Consider the following 19,520-nt stretch of genomic DNA (forward strand, 5'->3'; position numbering starts at 1 on the left):
GTACCCTTTGAGTCACACATACACTGGTTGTATTTAACCAAGTTTAAAGTTTGCATGTGGATGGGTGTGTAGTTCATTAACACTCCATTAGCTAAGACTGCCAAGGGCTTTGTGTGTTACTAATAGCACGCATCTGTAAGGGAAGGAAGGGCTCAAGAAGAGTGTCTGGATGTGATCCAACCACCAGTAATAGAATAAAAACGGAAGGGCCAGTTATAGGAATCTCCTTTGCAAGACAAGGGCGTATAACATGAAACAGCAAATATGATAATACTCTTCTAAGAATATTATATGATCATTCATGCAAACAAATTTCATAAAATGATTCCATGCTGTTTGGTATAATGATGTTATTCAATATACTGTGTGTGCAAGATGATTCTGTTTAAATTTCTGCTGAAATTTTAGTGGGAGAGTCCTAATGTAGATGCACCATGGATATTTCTCTAGGACGTGCTTGGATACAAGAGAAGACTATGAAAGAAAACTTTACTGAAGACTTAGCTTCCTTTCTGATACAGTTCAAAATGAATCCATGTGATATGGACTATTGCTGGCATACTGAGTAAAGCAGGGAAGATCACTTCTGAAGTCTTAGCAATGCAGCTTCAATGGCTCAAAAAAAAAAAATAGAGTAACACTTGAATGTTGATATTCTTACATCCAGGCACCTGTAATTGAACACATGGCTGGATGTCAAAATATAGAACATGATATATCGAATCCGATTTGAGCACTGCTGTAGAGAAGTGGTATAAAGACCAGTGGTTGAAAAAAGAAAGTTAGGTAGAAAAGATGATACTCTTCTATTAGAACAAGGGTAGGAGAGTTTAATGAAGTTTGGGTGAAATGGAAAACATCAGTATAAACTCATGACTTGGAAAGATAAAGACTCTGCTACGGGCTATATGAAATTATATAAATTCAGAAAATGACATCAATACATAGCCCCAGTGCCCAGGATTCAGGTCTTTAAATGGAAGCATTTACATTTTACCAAGAAAACCAAGTGTTTCCCGAAAGGCGCACCATGCTGGATCTCGGGATGACAAAAGCAAGTTAGTTCTAGGACATCTGGTTTTTAAGGAGCAAAGATGAAGTAAGAGGGCCAGTGCTTTATTCTCTCTGGCTGACTGTCCCCATGAGCTATGGTTCTGTTAGGAAGGAAAAGAGAGGGAACAGATGTTGGGTAGGTGACCTACAATGTCTGTAACAGGTTATATGGTTGGTCCAGCTTGGGTCAGGTGCCCACTCATTGACCAATCACTGGGACTTGGACGAGAGAATCATATGAGAAAATGGCAGCACCCATTTACACCTTAAGGTGAAGGAGTGGTAGAAGTGACATTGCTTCCTCAAACCAGGGAGCTTATCCCAGAAGAAGAAAGAGATCCTTTATTAGTAACCTACTGCTGCCAAAAAATTACCTCAAAACTTTGTGGCTTAAAACAACAAACATTTACTATCAAAGAGTTTCTGTAGGTCAGGAATTCAGGGGTGGCTTAGCTGGTATCTCTGATTCTAACCTGATAAGGCTGCAATTAAGATGTTCGAGGTACAGTCTTGAGGCTTAATGGCAGCAGATCTGCTTCTAAGCTCACTCACGTGACTGTTGGCAGGCCTCAGGTCCTTGCTGGCTGTTAGCCAGAGATATCAGTCCCTTGACGTGTGTCTTTCCATAAGGCAGCTCACAATATGGCAGTTGGTTTTCCTCAGAGCAAGTGAGTAAAAGAGTGAGAGAGGGGCACCTAAGACAGAAGCCACAGCCTTTTTGTTACCTAATTTCTGAGGTTCTATTCTATTTGTTAGAAGGAAGTTGCCAGATCCAGCCTGCATTTGAGGGGAGAGGGTGTGAAGACCAGGAGGTGGACATCACTGGGGGACCAGTCGACAGGCTGCCTACCATAGCTTCTAGGCAGGCAATATAAGAAAAGACCCCTACACGGCACAGCGACACCCTAAATCCAAAACGTGGTGATTATGAGTCTGTTACAAATAGGCTGTCTGTAGAGAAATCCTTTTTTTTTTTCTGTAGAGAAATCCTTGCAGTTATGATGACACTACTAGAAGGACGTTAATGCAAAGTGGGCTAACAGGTGCCGATAATGCTTACAAGGTTTTAAAGACTCATTTTTATTAAATACGAAAGATATAAAATGGTATTTCTAAAATATATGCAAGATATAAAGGGTAGTGATAAAATGGAGGTGCACACATACATGAGCATCTCAGCCAGTGTAAGAGAAAGGGGATGGCCACTACTTTTGAAGCCTCCGACGCCCCTCTTTTCCCTCCCCATCTGGAGCTCACCACCATTCTGAATTTTGCCATCATTATTCACTTGCTCTTCACAGTCCTACTACAGATGCTCCCATCCTTACACAAGATATTGTCTGGTTTTCCCTGCTTTGGACTTTATATAAATGGGGCCACACTCTATGTGTTTCTCTGTGATTTGCTTCTTTCACTCAAGATTATGTTTCTGAGATTTATCCAGTTGATGTGTTCACACTAATGTTTCCAATTTGACCCAAACTTCACTAAGCTCTTCATGTATCACTTGAATACAAGAGCAAACTCAATTCTATTATTTGAGCCACCAGCTTTCTCTTCACTTTTCTATACAACACTGGATGACTAGCCTGCCACTCATCTCCATACGTAGTAGTTGGGGTTAGATTCCTATTTTTGCTACATAAACAGTGCTGCTATGAACATCCCTGGACTCCTGGTACACCTGTGCAGACTTTCTGAAGGGATATACCTGGGAAAGGAACTGCAGGATCAAACGTATATGGGTGTTCAGCCTTAAGAGATACTGCAAGATTGTTTTCCAAAGTGATTGTAGGGATTCACACACTTCTCCTGGCAGTGAATAAATGTTCTAGCTGTTTCAAATCCAATCCACTATTAGATAATGTCTGACTTAAAATTTTTTGCCAGTCTGGAAGGTATAAAATGAATTTCATTGAGGTTTTGATTTGCATTTCACATGAGATGTGCGTGTGTGTGCATGTGTGTGTGTATATATATATATATATATATATTTTTTTTTTATCACACTGGCAAGTGCAATCCAGTGATCAAATAAGACTCTAAACTCTGCAGTCAAGTCTTAGCCATCATCCATGTAACTATTTATAAGTTATTGTTATCTTAACTCATTGTTATGTCAAATTCTTTGGTTAAAAGTTAAATGCAAAGAATCAAGATTTGCAATAATAATTTAGTATAAGGACTATGTTGCAAAGTAGTATATGGTAGGAAGTCAAACAGTGAATAATAAAGAAAATAATTTTCGGGGCACCTGGCTGGCTCCGTTGGCGGAGCATGTGACTCTTGATCTTGGGGTGGTGAGTCTGAGCCCCACAGTGGGTAAAGAGTTCACTTAAAATCTTGAAAAAAAAAAAGAAATAATTTTCGTGGGCATTGTATTCCTTTGGGATTTATTTTGATATATTATGTGAAGGTGTTGAAGAGAATTAGGGGGGGATGAGTCATGCACCTCTAATTTATGTGTACACATCATCTCTGCTGTCCTAAAGGGTATACACACAAAGGGGTGGGCCCTAGCACGTAGTGGTGCTTTTAAAGTCTTAAGTAGAATTTACACTCTCAGAGATTTACAGTGAGGTGATAAAGAGGAATTACTTTCCTTAGGTGTTATTCTGCATGGTCAACATTGGACTATAAACATGCTGAAGTTGGGATCGATTAAAATGTTAAACTTACTGAGGTCAGGTCCTGACTGGACTGTACCCAAGTAACACGTTTCAGGACAAGTCAAAGTTCCAAGTATAACACGAGCTACAAATGGGCGAGAAGTCAGGTGATCGGTAATAGCTGGTGGCAGTCTGTTCTTAGAGCTGAAGAAATGGAATGTGCTAACCACTCCGATGAACAATGGTGCGGGGCGGGGGGAGGGGGGGACCCCAGGGGTCTGAGGGAGCCTGCCTTGGGGGAGAGGGCCAAGCAGTTACAGAACAGACAATGGAGATTGGGTGCTCCTAACGTTGCACTTGGAGCTTCCTTCTGTCAAAGCTAGCGCAGAAAACAGACCAACGTGACTTCCACTCACGTGTTGGTGGATTTTTGAAAAGCAATTTTGCAGAGCATCAAGACCTTAAATGTGTTCCTATTTGTTATGTAATTTCGGCCTTAGGAACCGGCCCAGTCATTCGGGTTACCGAGGATGAAATACACTCACTCCAATTCTCTCAAGAAACATTATTAAGAGGCTACAGACACAGAAATCCAGGAAGGTCTAGACATCCCAGCCTGGGAAGTGCAGACCCAGGCAGCTGTGGGTTTCACAGAGGTTTCTCCACGTGCCACCCTTACCCCTAGTACCTGGTTACCCCCGGGTCTGCGCCAGCCTTCCTCTACCATCCGACTCCGGCTTACTTCGCTCCCACAGCCACAGCCATCCGGCAAGACCACCTCTTAGTTGACTTTCTCAGCACTTCCTTGGTTGAACTGTGAGAACGAGAATCTGATTGGCCAGATCATCTTTCCAAACGAGGCAAAGTAATGGGTGGGCTGCCCTAGGATCAGATGTCCTCCTGCGGCCCAATCAGCTGGGGGAAGAGGGAACAGCCCGCTCCTAGCCGCTGGGCGCAGAGAGGGATGGGGGGCAGTTTTCCGCATAAAGGACTTGGGCTGGCAAATGCCGTACTGGACATCTCCAAGGAACCTAGGGAAAAAATTCAGAGGTGAAGCCAAGAGGTGCATTAAAGTGTTTTCACAGCGCGCACACACGAATTTTGAAAAGCCCTAGAGACCACCAACGGTGAGCAGTAGGATAAATCCTAGGCTGCCTGGGTATGGGACTTTGAAGGGTACTGAAGAACACGGGGAAATGCCCACAAGAGAGCATCACATGAAAGAGCAAACCATACAGCTGCATGTACAGTGTGATAAGAATTCTAAGAAAACAGACCTGCTTATGTTTATTTTTTAATCTGTAAGGGAAAGCTAACGGTTAGTGGTGCGATGACTGTAGTGAGTTAAATGTTCTTGATTTCGTCTCTTAGCTTTCAAACGTCGCAACACGAACTGATACTATTTTTACAGTGAGGGGGAAATACTAAGTGTTAAAGCTCACGTTCCTCAACTGGGTCTCTAGGGGCTGGTCAGCTGGCGCGGGCCCTTCCCTCCCGGCTCTCCGCCCAGGGGGCCCGGGGCCACGTCTGCCCTCCCGCGGTCGGAGCGGGCGGGGGCGGCGCCTCTCCCCGCGTTTCCCCTGCTTCAGCCTCGAAGAATGTCACTTTTCTGGACCAGCCGCAGTCTTCACCCCACACTTTTCTAACCAAAAAAGTCTGGCTTTTGGCGCCCTACCTCGGGTCGGGCTCCCCAGATGCACTTTTCCCCGGGATCCGCGCAACCCTGTCCAGCCTGCCTCCGCCCGGGATCCGCGCTCCCCGCCCGGTCCGCAGCGCCCTCTCCGGGATCCGCGCTCCCCGCCCGCCCCGCTGCACCCTCCCCTCCCGGGATCCGCGCTCCCCGCCCGCCCCGCTGCACCCTCCCCTCCGGGGATCGGCGCTCCCCGCCCGCCCCGCTGCACCCTCCCCTCCCGGGATCCGCGCTCCCCGCCCCCGCCCGGTCCGCAGCGCCCTCTCTCGGGCGGCTCCGCGCTCCCCGCCCGCCCCGCTGCACCCTCCCCTCCCGGGATCCGCGCTCCCCGCCCGCCCCGCTGCACCCTCCCCTCCGGGGATCCGCGCTCCCCGCCCGCCCCGCTGCACCCTCCCCTCCCGGGATCCGCGCTCCCCGCCCGCCCCGCTGCACCCTCCCCTCCCGGGATCCGCGCTCCCCGCCCGCCCCGCTGCACCCTCCCCTCCCGGGATCTGCGCTCCCCGCCCGCCCCGCTGCACCCTCCCCTCCGGGGATCCGCGCTCCCCGCCCGCCCCGCTGCACCCTCCCCTCCCGGGATCCGCGCTCCCCGCCCGCCCCGCTGCACCCTCCCCTCCGGGGATCGGCGCTCCCCGCCCGCCCCGCTGCACCCTCCCCTCCCGGGATCCGCGCTCCCCGCCCGCCCCGCTGCACCCTCCCCTCCGGGGATCGGCGCTCCCCGCCCGCCCCGCTGCACCCTCCCCTCCCGGGATCTGCGCTCCCCGCCCGCCCCGCTGCACCCTCCCCTCCGGGGATCCGCGCTCCCCGCCCGCCCCGCCTACTTCCGCTCCCCGAGCGGCCCGGACTCTGCCCTGCTGCAGGGCCCCCGCCGGCCATGGCTCCGCTCCGTTTCTCGGCCAACGTGTCGTGGCTGTTCCCCGAGCTCCCCGGGCTCCCCGCGCGGCTGCGGGCGGCCGGCAGCTCGGGCTTCGAGGCGGCCGAGGTGGCCTGGCCGTACGCGGAGCCGCCCGAGGCAGTGGCTCGCGCCGCGCGGGAAGCGGGGCTGCGGCTGGTGCTCATCAACACGCCCCCCGGTGCGCCGCGGGGCTGGGGCGGGGGCGGTGGTGAGGCCGGGGCGGCGGGCCGGGGCTGAGGCCCGTTCTCTCTCCGCAGGGGACCGAGAGAAAGGGGAGATGGGGCTGGGGGCCGTCCCGGGGAGGCAGGCGGCCTTCCGCGAGGGGCTGGAGCAGGCAGTGCTGTACGCCCGGGCCCTGGGCTGCCCCAGGTACCCTCCCGTCCTCCCTCCTCCTCCCCCTCTCGCCCGGCCTCCTCCAACACCCTGCCCCGCGGTTGGGGTCTGGGAGAGAGCACCCAGGTTGCAGAGGGTCCGGAGTCAGTGCCCGGGCCCTTCACTCCTCTAGCCCCGAGCCTTTGTAAATCGCCTTTTGTGTCTTATTGGCCCGTGTCCTCAATTTGCTCCTCTTTCACGCTGGGACCCCATGCCCGGAGCTGGCCTGCCAGGGAGAGAGCAAAGCCAACCACCGAGTGGTCCACTTGAGTAAGGGTCAGTTTATGGTAGCTGTGGGAGCCAGCAGACACCTGTCGGGGAGCAGAGCCGGATACAGGTAGTGATGTTAAACTGGGTCTCAAAGGAATGAACAGGTGAGGGGCACTGGGGCAAGGATGCAGTGGCCAGAGACCGGCGCGCGTGCTCAGCAGAGTTCCCGAGGCTCAGACATTGCCTTTGGACTTGGGTGTGGCCAGGAGGGAGGAGGTGATGGCAGGAGGAGGCGCGGGGCTGATCAAATAAATGTCAAATCCCGCTGAAATGGGCTGAGCTGGAACTGGCAACGGGGGTCCTCACTGGTGAGTGGTGGGGGCAGAAAGCAGATGGGAAGGACGGAAGGAACAGATGCCGGAGGTGGAGACAGGCAGCTCGGAATATTTAAGGGAACGGGTCAAAGTACTTGTTAGCAAGTGAGGCCGACACACGTTTATAGCCCAAGGAGAGGGCGACTGGGAAGGAGAGGTGGAGAGGACAGTGAGGGGTCTCTGACGCAGGAGGATGGTGTGACCCTCAAAGGTGTCTGGAAAAGGGTTTGGCCTCAGGCTGACACAGGAGGATCAGTCAGGCCACTGAGCATGGCGGCCAGGTGACCAGCTATTGGGGTGCGGGCGGGTAGAGGTGGGAGCACAGCTGGAAGGGGCGCACCCAGGGAGCCAAGGAGCAAGGGCCCTGTTTTCAGGATGGACTCCCCAGCCCCCTCCAGTGCCATCTTCCCCCAGGATTCACCTGATGGCTGGCCGAGTACCCCAGGGGGCTGACCGAGCAGCAGTCAGGAGTGAAATGGAGACCGTGTTTCTGGAGAACCTGAGGCACGCTGCTGGGGTTTTGGCTCAGGTGAGGCCAAGGCCATAGAGCCACACACATATGCATGTGAACGCCTGTGTGTGCAGAGGGAGGGGGGCGCTGGCCCAGCTCAGAGGGAATGGTGAGGCGCTTCAGTGGCTGGCTGACAGCGGAGCTCTGCTCACTGGTCCACCGTGGTGCTAGGAGAACCTCGTGGGACTGCTGGAGCCCATCAACACCCGCATCACAGACCCCCAGTACTTCCTGGACATGCCCCAGCAGGGTAGGACTTGCAGCCCCGTGCCCCCTCCAGGCCCCTTTGATTCTTGGGTTCCCCCTGGGGCTCACGGCCCCCTCCCCGGGCTCTCTCCCAGCGGCAGCCATCTTACAGAAGGTCGGAAGACCCAACCTCCAGCTGCAGATGGTAAGTGGAACAAAGGGAGTGCTGCTCAGGAGGCCCGTGTGCTCCATGTCTGGGGAGGACGGGCCGCAGGGTGTGATCCAGTATTCTCTACCCAGGACTTGTTCCACTGGCAGATCATGGATGGGAACCTGACAGGAAACATCCGGGAGTTCCTGCCCCTCGTGGGTGAGAGGGGTCTCTGATCTCCTTCTGGTCTGCTGTGCTACTCCTGTCCTCCCCCCAAAATGTGTCCATCGGGCCTCAGCTGGAGCCTGGGTCCCACACCTGCCACATCTGTCTGTCTCCAGGGCACGTGCAGGTGGCACAGGTCCCGGGCCGAGGGGAGCCTGACAGCCCTGGAGAGCTGAACTTCCCCTATCTATTCCAACTGCTGGAGGACGAAGGCTACAAGGGCTTTGTGGGCTGCGAGTACCGGCCTCTAGGTGAGGGGGTGCTGGGGCTCCGGGCCTGGCCCTGGGGAGGGAGCTCTGGAGGGACAGCTGCTCTACTGCTCTTCTCCTGGGGTGAATGCCACCGCCTCCCCCTCTCCTCAGGAGACACCGCAGAGGGCTTGAACTGGCTTCGTTCCTACTGGGAGAGGCGGGGCCGCCCACAGGCTGGCCAGTGAGGTCCTGCCCCACGCGCACTTGTAGGACAGTGCACCCAGCATCCTCAATCTCTAGAATTAAAGAGCTGCTGCTGAACGTCTCTCCACGCGTGTGTTATTGGGTGGGCGGGGGCGCAGTGTCTAACCCTGCAGGCTCCGGCTCAGGTACCCCAGTCTCTGGCACCAGTGCTGCAGTGCACGTGGGGGGGTTTGAGCCCACCTCCTCATTTACACACCAGAAACCAGAGGTCCGAGAGCAAAGGGACTTGCCTGTGGTCACAGGGGCTTCAGAGGCAGCGCTGGGGTTGGAACCAAGGTGTCGTATCGCAACAGCAGCATCCCGCAATGATGTTCCAGTGGGAAATGAAGACCAGGGGGCTCACAATGGGGGCGGAGGGGCTGACAGCAATCCAAGACTTGGAGGCAGCATTCAGGCAGAGGGGCTCTCAGGGGTGAGTGCTCGCCACCTGGTGTGAACTCCTGGGACTTCACCAGGTGAGCAGGAAGGTGGAGTCCCTTTCTGGAAGGGTCCAGGGGCCTGAGGGGAGATGGGTACCTCAGGGAGCTGACCTGACCCTCTGGAGCCCCAGGCCGGCCAGCAGTGGCAAGTGCTCAGGAGGGCAGCTCCCACTGAGGGGCTGGGGCTGCAGACCCCGGAGATCTAGTCACAAAGCTTTGGCTGTCTGTCCTTTAGTGTCCGGGCCTGGAAGGGCTGGTCAGTCCTGCTTCAAGTGGGCCATCTTACAGACCCCCATGGCTTGAGGAACGGACATTCACTGGTCTGGCCCTCAGAGGAGGCGGGTCCAGAGGGTGAAGCAAGCTGTGTTGATGACGGACTCGAGGTGGTGGTAGGTGGAGACCAGCTGGGCCGGAGGGCTCTCGCTGTCCTGGGGCTGTACCGGGAAGGGCTCTCGGAAAACCACTGTCAGAGACTGTGGGGAACATGGCAAGGGTGCGGTGGTGAGAGGAGGGAGGGTAGGCACAGGGAGCAGGGCTCCCAGCCTCAGCAGGTTCTGGAGGAGCCTCCCACGAGGCAGACAGAAAGCCCTTCCCTGCTGTCCTCACCGTCTTTCCCAAGTGGGAATCCAGAAACACCAGCACGAAACAGTCCGTGAACTTCTGATTCAATACAACCTGCAGTGAAACACAAAGTGACATGGGGAGTGAGGTCACCTGAGGCAGCCTCCACCTTCCTTCCTTGAGGCCATGCTGGAAGCGCGACCAGTGTGAGGAAGGCCTGCTTCCATAGCCACACCTGAGCCCGTCTGCAAGCCACTGGCCTGGGCCCCTGCCTCTAAACTGAACCTCAGTCCACATCCTGGCTGGCTCCCCGTCAGCCCGACCAGCCTCAGCAGAGGGAGGGGGAGGCGCCTGACTGGAAGGCTTCACAGCTGGTCCACCGAGAGGCCCTGCACAAAGCTGGCACGCCAAAGCCCATCAGTGACAGAGAGCTCTCTACCCTTGGCACAACCCCTTGCCTCCTGTCGGGGGTCTTGTCTCTGACCCCCTGCGACTGTCCCTTTGCTTGGCTCTGTGATCTCTTCCAGGTGATTCTTTCTGCTCCCAGGCTTCAGTGACCACCTGTTCTTGTAGATGCTACCCAGGTCTCTCTCTCCTGGGCCCAGGTCCCCAGCGTGCATATACCTTCTAGAATGTGGTCCCAGGAGGGCCCCATGGGCCTCCGATTCAACTTGTCACCCTTCTCTCAAAGCCGCCCCTGCTTCAGCACGCCCACCACCCACAGGAGCACCCCATCTGCTCCCACTGCCCTGCACAGCCGCAGCCTCACCAGCTCACCTCAGCGTCCCAGGATGCCCCTTTGCACCCTGAAACTAGCCTACTCACGAGCAGGTGTCGCGGGACCCCACCCCACGGACCAGCTCCTACTTTTTTTGAAGTCGTCTTCCGAACATCTCCCCACAACCACTGTTCTCATCAGGTCCACCTCTTCGAGTCTCTTAATCCCCAGGCCCTGGCCACTGGAGCCCCTCCCTCTCCACCTGGCTCAGGCAGTGATCTCAGCCTCTCATGTGCACCTGGGGAATGGGCTAGAAGGCACGTGCTGAGGCAGCAGATTGGGGCTGGGGCCTGAGAATCTGCATCTTGGCAAGCTCCCAAGTGCTTGCCGTTGCTGCTGGTATAAACACCACACCTGGGGTAACAAAGCTCTAAAGCCCCAAAGCCTAGGGGCTTCTGGGCCCTAAGACCAACCACTGATGAGCTTCCCAGAGCTTGGCCCTCAGGATCTCTAGCCAAAGGCTTGTGTCTGAGTTTTTAAGGTCAGAGGTCTAGGTCGTTCTCACAGATCTTGTGTCGAGGGTCAGTGCTCAGTGCGTGAAGAGGAGTACCTGGATCCTGTTCTATTTAGGCCTCCCGCCAAAGCAGTCCTTGTTTAGAGGGGCTGGGGTTCCTTTTGGGGGACACCTGTTGTCTACCCTTTGAGAGGTGGCTCAGAGACTTACCAGGTATTGAGTTCCCAAGTCTGGGCTCTGGAAATGGCGACAGCTCTGAGGAAAGCGGCTTAGGAGAACCTTGATCAGGCTCTGGTACCAGGAGACCGTCATAGACAGGAAGCAGTCCTAGGGGAAGTCAGGGGCTGGATCTGCTGTCCCAGAGCCACCTGAGACCTCCACACCCTCTACCCCGGCTGCTGCTAGGATCCCTAGAATCCAAACCAGCCCCTTCTAGAACCCACAGCTGCTTACCAGCTGGGGGTCAATGTCCCCAATGGATTTGGCATGGACTGCCTCCAGGAGCTCCTCCAGCTCAGCCAGGGCCAGGCGCCCCCCTAGCCGTAGCCGGTCAGGCCCCGGAGGCTCCAGCAAGAAGAGGCGCTTCCAGAGGGTGTCCCGCCGGCAGTGCCCACCGGCCAGCCGGACCAGCTGGGCCAGCCGTGCCCGTGCCACGCCCACCTCTGCAGCCAGTGGGGGGAACAGCGGAGCCGGTCCAGAGGGCAGGCCAAGCCCGGAGGCCTCCCCAGGACTAGCAGCTGAGCTCCCAGGAGCTTCTGGCTCAGGGGGCAGTGTGGGTGGCTTCCGGAACCGTCGCACGTCAGCCGTGAGTCTGGGGAAGAGTTCCCGTTGGCTGGTGAGCACCACGAAGAACTGCAGCCTGGGGCAGGGAGAGGGTGGGAATGTGCTGACCAGGGCAGGGGACACACAGAACAAGGGCACAGGGGACGCTGGGCAACGAGCGCATTGAAGGTGGGGGATCTGCTGACCGCAGGACATGCCGCTCGGCTTCTCCTTGCTCTTCAAAGGGCACGGCACAATGACACACCAGCAGAGACACATCAAAGTCATCCTGGTGACGAAGTCCCTCAGAGTCCAGGTAGGAGCCAGAGCTGCACAGTGGGGATGGGGAGATGCCAACCCTGAGGTTCTAGTGAGGGCAACCCCAGCCCTCTGGCTCCCGAAAATGCCAGTCTCCCTACTGCCCGGACAGCCTTGACCTGGGCTCCACCCGAGCAGGTGCTGATGCTCCCCTGCCGCTTCACCTGTGCCACGCTGATACCAGGGCATATTCATTATGTTCTGGGCCTCCTGGCCGGGCCATCCGCAATGGCTTCATGTGGTAGGAGCTGGCATGGTCAGCTACGTAGTTGTACAGCTGGTGGGCAGCAATGAGTGGTGTGGAAAGCTCCAGTGTTCCTGAGGGGCAAGTTGTCGGAAATGCTGAGGCTAGGACAGACAGACTAATAATTGCTGGGATGGGGGACAGAAGCCCCTAAGGCTCCAACAGGTGGATTGGCTCTACTTTTCTGGGGGCTCCTAGGTCCTGGAGGACATCAGGATGGGCCCAATGTGGCTCAGGACAGATAGAGGACAGGGTACACATGGCAAATGATCTAAACTTTGATATGAAACAGTATGAAGAACGTAAGCGGAAGACAACCCAGAGACAAGGGGACACGGTTCAAGTGACATGAGGTGAGTAACAGTATGGGACAGGAGGGGCAGGGTCTGGCCTAGGAAGTGGTCCCATTGGCCCTGGTTTGGAGATCCCTTGGGGTCTGTCCCATTTCTGGTTCACCAGCTTGCCCTTGGGCACCAACCTTGATAAATGTGATTGCGGCCAAAGTGGGGCCCGTCGGGGTGGTGGGCCAGGAAGTGCCGCAGGAAGGTGGTCAGGTGGTAGCCGTGCCGCAGCACCAGGTGGGCGCCCAGCACGTGCTGGTGCACGAGGCGCAGGTGGAAGTCATAGCTGAACGAGTGCACGTGCATCAGGTCGCGCACCTTGTCGCATTCCTCAGTGAACAGCATGGACAGCTGGGGAGTGGGCAGCAGGGGACCGGGTCAGGAGGTGGCAGGCTGCCCAGCACACTCCCCCCACTCTCCCTTCCATGGGAAGCGAAATTCAAGATTGCCTCTGTTGCTGTGGGCCCAGGGGAGCCCCTCTGCTGGGATGACTTCTACAGGAAGCCCTCCTCGGTATATTCCCTTCTTCACCCAGTACTATGATTTGGTTTACGTTGCAACGATGACTATTTTGATAGAAGGGCCTTTTCACTGGATCCCAGATTCCGCTGCAGTCTGGCCCAGATTCACTGATGCAAAAAATACTCATTTAGTGCCCACCAGGTACTGTTCGAGGCGCTGGGGATACACTGGGAAGTGAGCAAACCCTGCCCTTGAGAGCTTACATCCTAGCGGTGGGCAGTAAGACAACCAATGCCAGGCCGCAGAGATGAGTACGTAGCATGTTAGAAGACGGTGGTATGGGAAACCTAGTGAGGCACTGTGGTTTTACAAAGGTGGCCAGGCAGGTGATGTACTAGTAGGAAGTCTTTCCTGGCTCCTCTCATCTCTCCAGCCTGACCTTCCCACCGAACTACCTGCTCTTCCCAGTACATCGTCTGTTCTCTTCACATTTTTGTACCTGCTTGTTCTCTCTGCCTGGAATGTTGCTCTCTGTTCCCCAAATCTAGCTCCTACGTGGTTGTAAAGCGTCTTCTGGGACGTCCTGCCAAGGCGAGGCCAGGGTGGGCCTCCTCTAACTGATCTGTGAATGAATGCATGAACCACAGACGGAGGAAGAAAGGAAGACAGAGATGGAGCTGGTGCTTCTCCTGGTGGACGTCACCGTCACTGAGAACGTGTTAGCAGCTGGATCTGTGCTGCTGGGCTAGCAGAATCTACACGCCTGTGCCCTCGGAAGCATGGTGCACATGAGTTCCGAGGAAAGGACAGAGCTGGCTCTGGGAGATGGGACAGCCCAGGGGTCAGGGTAGCTGTGTGGTCCTGGCTGAGTCACATCTCGGCTTCACCTCCCTCAACCACACACAGATAAAGCAGAGGTCTTCATAAACTAGAGAACACGGGATAAGCTGAACTGCCCACGGATTATGATTATTAGAAGTGCTAGAGCGGTGCCTGGGCAAGGGGCTCGGGATGCTCACGGAGGAGGGGAAGAGGAAGAGAGGAAGACCGGGGCCAGTGGGGGGTTGGGGGGAGGGCTAATTCAGGCTCAGAGACATGGCTGACTTCACTGTCAGGGAAGATGCATGAAGACGTGTCACCTGAGGGTTCCTGGCCCACAGCCCCAGTCCCGCCACCGACGGGCATGTGCCCAGAGCACGCACTTTACCTCTGTGCACGTTGGTCTCCTTATGTGTACAGCAGGAGGAAAACTCTCCTCTCCGCTGAGTATACACACTCTGTGCTTAATAACAATAGCAATGGTACCGAATTTAGAAATCCAAGTAGGGTCAGAGAGAGCCAAGCTGGATGGAAATCAGGGGCAGGAAACCACAAGGACTTCAAGAGGCTCGAGAGTCTCACAGTGGGTCCTTCCCGCCAGCACAAGAGTAAAGTGTGAAAGCATACCTGCCCGTCCAGAGCTCCCTTCGGAGCACTCTGGCCCAGGTAGGTTCCTGCACGTAGAGTCACCATGCCTTTCTGGGTCACCTTATCCCGTGAGGACTGGACTAGGTATCCATACTCAAGTCAAAGACAACCATCCACGGGTTGGATGTGAGCTCTCCAGATATGAGGAGGCCCAGGCAGACCAGGCCCAGTCAGACCCTCATTTCAAGAGCTAAGTGAGAGGCAAAAAGAAGGCACAGGCCCCCACATGACCTGCCTGGTGACTGATGGAGCTGAAGGAACTCAAGTACCAAGGGCTTTACGTTCCTGACCTCACTCAGTCCTGACTCATTCTGAGCACTCCTGGGTGCTGGGCTCTTGTGAGTACAGAGGCCCTGCCCTGAGGCCGACAGACAGGGACGTAAATAACCACTAAGTGTCAGGGGTGCGCTGGGTGGCTGGCGACTCTGGTCCTCATTCTAAGTGTTTGTGGCGATGCTGACAAAGCCTGGCTGTCTTCAGCTCTAAGACCAGGACTTCCTGCAGCACAGATTACCTACCATGTTCAAAAGTCCTCACTGACCAGCTATGGGTATGGATTGATCACGCTACCGGGCTCCTGTCAGTGCCATAATGACCAAAGGACCAGACCAGCCTCCAGTGCTGAGGTTGAATACAGCTCTGGCCCACTGAGAGAGTGAGGCTGATGGGTAGATGACTAGTCATGGCACCAGAATGACCACTGACCTATCCAGCCCATAGCAACAAATCACCCCAGCCCAGACCACCCGTGCTTTCCTCTTTCTGGCCACAGCACACTGGGGAAGCCCTATGCCTGAGATCCCCTTATTTTCTCTGTCCCCACCACATACCTGAGAGTTGACAGCTTGTCCCATGGGGATTCGGGAACATTCTAGGGCAAACTGTTTGACACAGAAGTAACAGCCCTGGAGAGAGGTGAAGATGAGGTCAGGAGGGCAACAGACCGGTGGACCTACCTCTCCCCACTCACTGTTCCTCATGCTCACCTGAAAAGCCAGCTCCATGAGGATGATGCCCCCGGGTAGTGCCCGCTGCAGGTGGTAGGTGGTGACCGGAGAGCCAGTGCTCTAAAGAAAGGATAAAGATAAGGGTTCAGGGGCAAAGTTTGGGGGTTCACCAGCCTCGAACCAGTAGGGGAGTCCTTGGGTCGATGATTCTGGCTCAGAGACACTTGGGTCTGGGGCATCATTGATTGCACTATCAGGGAAGGTACGCAATGATACACTACCTTGGGGCTCCCATCACTCTTGGTTTTAGGACAGGAAAAGGAGCCACGACCCTCCGTTCCAAGGATAGCCATGGCTCTCAGCCGGCTGGTGCTGCAGAAAAAGAAGAGGGAAGAGGATGAAGCAGCCCAGCGGGCGAGGCGGTACAGCCAGCAGACCCACAATTGATTTCATTGGCAAGGCGTCTTGCAGAAGTGGAAATGGGGCCAGAGAAGGGAAGGACCTGCTTGGGGTACTGTGTTAGGTAAGTGGCTGGGACTAGAGTCTAGGTATAGAGTCTAGGCAGCGGGGCTCTCTCCTGAGTGCTCCGTGGAGAGGTGGAAAGCAGGCCCTTCTCCCTGCAGGTTAGGGCATAAGAGGCTGCTGAGACTACGGGGAGACATGGTGATGGGATGGAGATGTCCCCATACTGGGGGCTGTGGGATGGGAGAAAGAAGAGGCTGATGCATGTCTAAGATTTCAGAAGAAAAAATTCAAGGACATGCTCAATGCCCTTGTTACCTACTTTTCTCTGAGCAGGAAAAGAGGTTCTCTTTTGACTGAGGAATGGCAGTGTCAGGGTCCCATGGGCCTACTCAACTCAGGCAGATGGAGAAGAGAAGCAGGGAAGGAACCATGAGCAAGGAAAACAGCAAGGGCCAATAGGAGGTGCTCATTACCCCAGAGCTCTAAACCGCCAGAGCTCTCGCTGGCAGGCTGGGGTGGGGTGTGTCAAAGCCTCAGGGGAAAAGAAATGTTAAGTCCTCAAAGAAATTGGAACAAGACTTAAGCAATGACTGGTGATGCTTCACGAATGGTGAGAAAGGAAGGCTTGACTAAAAATTTGGTTCTAGAAATATGTTTTTCATCCCAGTGTTTTTTTTGTAAAATTGCTTTATTTTACTTTTTAAAGTAGGCTCCGCAACCAGCATGGAGCCCCACGTGGGGCTTGAACTCATGAGATCAAGACCTGAGCTGAGATCAAGAGTTGGACACCGAACAAACTGAGCCACCCAGGTGCCCCCAGAATCTTTGGTTTTAAAAAGGAACCCAGAGTTTTGGGAAGAGCTTCAAACTGAATGGAAAGTATGGAAACTAAAGTCTCTCAGAGATGCTGCTTTAGGGAGACCTGTCAAGGCAGCAAGCAGAACTCCTGCTCAGGTCCTGTTGCCCAGAATGAGAGGGGTGGGGTCCCAGAGGAGCAGGCCTGGGAGCTGGAGAGCTGGTTTCAGAAAACATTAAGGAGTTGGAATTGACTTTCTGGGCCAAATGGTGTCCTGAGTAAGGAAGTACAACTTACACACAAAGGTTAACTGTGTGCAACATGAACAGGTACGTTCCCACAGCCACTGGGAAGGGGCTGAGAACAGAATCTGGAGGCCCAGAGGTTGTGAGGAGCACAAAGCAGGGGCCACAGAAACGGGTGAGATTTGACACAGGACAGGAAAGGTGGTTGTGGATGTGTCACTGTGCTCCAGGAACCTGAAAAGTGGTGACAGAGAAGCTACTTACTTCCCTAGACTCAGACCTGTCACTACTGCCCAAGAACGGGCGGGAGGATGGTGATACAGGTAGGCCACAGGGGTCGCTGGTGAGAGAGACAACTCAGTGAGGACAGGGCTTTCTGGGCCACGAGCCATGTGAAATACCCAGAGAGGCCCGTGCGGCGACTGGGCCAGGCATCACTAAGCCCCAGATCCAGAGGCCTGGCAGTTTCTAGTGCATGAATGCACGCCAGCACGTCGGCATACAAGACATCCATGGGCCTGAGCCTGTGAGGATGTAACGGCTGTGCGTACAAATGTGTAGGTCATCCTCTGAGATTCAGAGGGTGTGCCTGAACCCACAAGAAGGTTCTCCAGACCCTCGTGTATGCGTTCGGCCTGGTGAGATGGACAGGCACGAGGTCCACGTTGTTTAAATGTGGCCCAAGGCAAAGGAAAGAGGGTGTGTGGGGCCTCATCTGCAGTGAAGGACCGGGGGTTGGGGGGGGATGGAGGGGGCTCACCTGCGGGCAGGTGAGGGAGGCCGCAGTGGCACCAGCACAAAGCCCATGCTCTGCAGATACTGCACGTACTGCTGCAGGAAAGCCAGGCTCAGCTCCTTCAGCCAAGGTTCCTCACGGGCACCTGGTGGAGGCGCATCTGAGGATTCGCAGCTTGCGGGGGCCTCCCGGCTCCCAGCCCCTGCCTCGGGGCGATGGCGCCGCTGTGGGGGTGGAGATCAGGAAGGCTCCAGCCGCTGGCACCCACATCACAGGGTGGAGAAATGGAAGGCACGAGGTAAAGGGAGGTCCCACGGGAGAAACCCAGGAATCTGGAGCCTCACCTGGCCGTCCAGGGGTCCGGAGGTCTCTGGGGGCCCATGCAGCCAGGCAGCTGGGTCGAAGAGCAGGGCCGTTGCGCAGTAATGCACCAGGCGGGATGACTGCTTTAGGGTCTCCAGCTCCGTGGCCTGGGGAGATGAGGCGGTGAGGACTGGGAGGGTAGCCAGGAAAGGGTCACGGGTGCTCACGCAGGACACGGGCTTGGGCCACTCACACTGATAGGCATGCTGGCTGGGGCGGAACGCTGCTGCCAGGTCACAAACAGGTTCTCCATCTTCATCTGGCGCTCCAGCTCTGGGGGTTGCAGGCATTAGTCATGGCCCCCAGGAACTGTCCCCCTCCCTCTCACACTCCATAGATGCCCCTGCCCGGCCCAGGACCTCACCCCTGCGCTCTGCCATCTTGATCTCCAGGAACTGCTGGCCGTGGTAGGTGACAGGATCAGGGGGTCTGGGCACAGGACCGAGTGAGGAGCTGGGGCGGGCAGCTGTGATATCCCTCAAGGCCTCATCGAAGGGGAACGTGTCCAGGGGAAGGGGGCCCCCACCCCGAGAGGACGCACTCAGCCGGCCCTGCTCGCGGCTCAGCGGTGGGCTTGCACTCCGGATGAGGGTCTCCGCTTCCATGGTTGGCAGGAGGAATGGGTTTGGCTCCTGAGCAGACAGAGTGCCACGATGGGTTCATGGCCGTTGCCTCCAGAGCCTCTCTCACCTCCCCCGACTCCTCTGCCTGCAGCCCGTCCCCTCTCCCCTACTGCCATACTGGCACTTCCCGGAACTGATCCCTGCAGAACCAGAACTAGAGGGGGGTGCCCGAGGCACGGGCACCTTTTCATCCCGCACCGGGAAGTCCAACTGGCCGTAATGATGGAAGAGCCCGAGCTTCTGGCTGAGGAGGCAGAAGGTGAGGTGGGCGCGCGAGTTCTGCCACTGTACGAGGCGGACGAGCGCTCGGCCTAGGGCTGCTCCCAGGTCCGGAGCCCAGTTGTAGGTCAGCAGCTGCAGCTGGGAGTCGGGGTCGGGGTCAGCGAGGTCACTGAACCACCTCGCCTGCCCAGCCCCTGGCCCCATGTCTACCTTCTTGTCCACGACCTCCAGCAGCAAGAACCTCTGCCGGGGAGCGCTTCGTCCGGAGCTCCCGTCACCCCCTGGCTCAAAGCGCTGCACGGCTTTGGCAGCTACAGGGGAGAGCAGCTCGATAGGGGTCTGGAGGCAGAGCCCCTTGAGCCCACCCTGCCTCTGCAGGACTCGAAACTCACCCCCTCTAGGCCATGCCCTCACCCTGCTGGGTCGGTCTCCTCCACTGCAAGAAGTTCCTGCCCAGAAGGAGCAGATGCCGCTCGGCTGCTGGGCGTGGAGTCGGGCCCAGTTGTCCAAGGGAGCAAGGACTGAAGATCTCTGGTTCTGAACTCCTAGAAAGCAGACCATCTATGTGTGGCCCCATTCCCTGGCCACC

At 55.8% G+C, this 19,520-nt stretch overlaps 2 protein-coding genes and 1 long non-coding RNA gene across 11 annotated transcripts in view; 1 reads left to right on the top strand and 2 right to left on the bottom strand.

Annotated features, from left to right (window-relative positions):
- Positions 1-475: 475 nt before the first annotated feature.
- On the bottom strand, positions 476-5,476 carry LOC106559759. Of its 2 annotated transcripts, XR_005370320.1 has the most exons (3): positions 5,338-5,476; positions 3,733-4,693; positions 476-671 (listed from the first exon to the last, which is right to left on the bottom strand). It is a non-coding gene; the product is annotated as an uncharacterized LOC106559759 (long non-coding RNA). The 2 variants fall into 2 exon arrangements; XR_005370319.1 differs by lacking the exon at positions 476-671 and having other exon boundaries at positions 2,996-4,693.
- Positions 5,477-6,177: 701 nt separating this feature from the next.
- HYI (hydroxypyruvate isomerase (putative)) lies at positions 6,178-8,789 on the top strand. 4 transcript variants are annotated; one of them, XM_038558370.1, is made up of 9 exons: positions 6,178-6,422; positions 6,502-6,613; positions 6,822-6,953; positions 7,615-7,729; positions 7,883-7,961; positions 8,053-8,102; positions 8,216-8,267; positions 8,390-8,524; positions 8,636-8,789. In XM_038558370.1, exons 1-9 carry the CDS (start codon positions 6,224-6,226, stop codon positions 8,707-8,709), a joined length of 948 nt encoding a protein of 315 aa, XP_038414298.1. In that variant the 5' UTR covers positions 6,178-6,223; the 3' UTR covers positions 8,710-8,789. The 4 variants fall into 4 exon arrangements, with proteins under 4 accessions (XP_038414298.1, XP_038414297.1, XP_038414300.1 ...); XM_038558369.1 differs by having other exon boundaries at positions 6,183-6,422; positions 8,198-8,267; XM_038558372.1 differs by lacking the exon at positions 6,822-6,953 and having other exon boundaries at positions 6,185-6,422; positions 7,549-7,729; positions 8,198-8,267.
- Positions 8,782-19,520, bottom strand: part of SZT2 (SZT2 subunit of KICSTOR complex) — a 51,359-nt gene continuing 40,620 nt past the window's right edge. The window contains exons 56-72 of one of the 5 annotated variants that reach the window (XM_038558367.1): positions 19,346-19,476; positions 19,142-19,242; positions 18,908-19,069; positions 18,451-18,718; positions 18,280-18,359; positions 18,068-18,193; positions 17,748-17,947; positions 15,763-15,853; positions 15,521-15,601; positions 15,365-15,439; positions 12,743-12,956; positions 12,185-12,338; positions 11,909-12,031; positions 11,394-11,799; positions 11,151-11,267; positions 9,754-9,822; positions 8,782-9,620 (exon numbers count right to left, since the gene is read on the bottom strand). In XM_038558367.1, the coding sequence (XP_038414295.1) occupies positions 9,477-9,620; positions 9,754-9,822; positions 11,151-11,267; positions 11,394-11,799; positions 11,909-12,031; positions 12,185-12,338; positions 12,743-12,956; positions 15,365-15,439; positions 15,521-15,601; positions 15,763-15,853; positions 17,748-17,947; positions 18,068-18,193; positions 18,280-18,359; positions 18,451-18,718; positions 18,908-19,069; positions 19,142-19,242; positions 19,346-19,476 (2,542 nt within the window). In that variant the 3' untranslated portion in view covers positions 8,782-9,476. Of the gene's footprint in view, positions 9,621-9,753; positions 9,823-11,150; positions 11,268-11,393; positions 11,800-11,908; positions 12,032-12,184; positions 12,339-12,742; positions 13,235-13,566; positions 13,690-15,364; positions 15,440-15,520; positions 15,602-15,762; positions 15,854-17,747; positions 17,948-18,067; positions 18,194-18,279; positions 18,360-18,450; positions 18,719-18,892; positions 19,070-19,141; positions 19,243-19,345; positions 19,477-19,520 lie in introns of those variants that run through there. The other 4 variants (XM_038558366.1, XR_005370317.1, XM_038558368.1 and 1 more) reach the window with 4 other exon arrangements.

The sequence above is a fragment of the Canis lupus genome, chromosome 15 (genome assembly GCF_011100685.1).
Source record: "Canis lupus familiaris isolate Mischka breed German Shepherd chromosome 15, alternate assembly UU_Cfam_GSD_1.0, whole genome shotgun sequence".
NCBI classification, from domain to species: Eukaryota; Metazoa; Chordata; class Mammalia; order Carnivora; family Canidae; genus Canis; species Canis lupus.

Excerpts from the sequence above, each read along its gene's own strand:
- HYI (XM_038558369.1), top strand. The coding sequence starts at position 6,224 with ATGGCTCCGCTCCGTTTCTCGGCCAACGTGTCGTGGCTGTTCCCCGAG. Across the intron at positions 7,730-7,882 it reads CTGCTGGGGTTTTGGCTCAG|GAGAACCTCGTGGGACTGCT; the intron begins GTGAGGCCAAGG and ends CCGTGGTGCTAG. Across the intron at positions 8,268-8,389 it reads GGAGTTCCTGCCCCTCGTGG|GGCACGTGCAGGTGGCACAG; the intron begins GTGAGAGGGGTC and ends GTCTGTCTCCAG.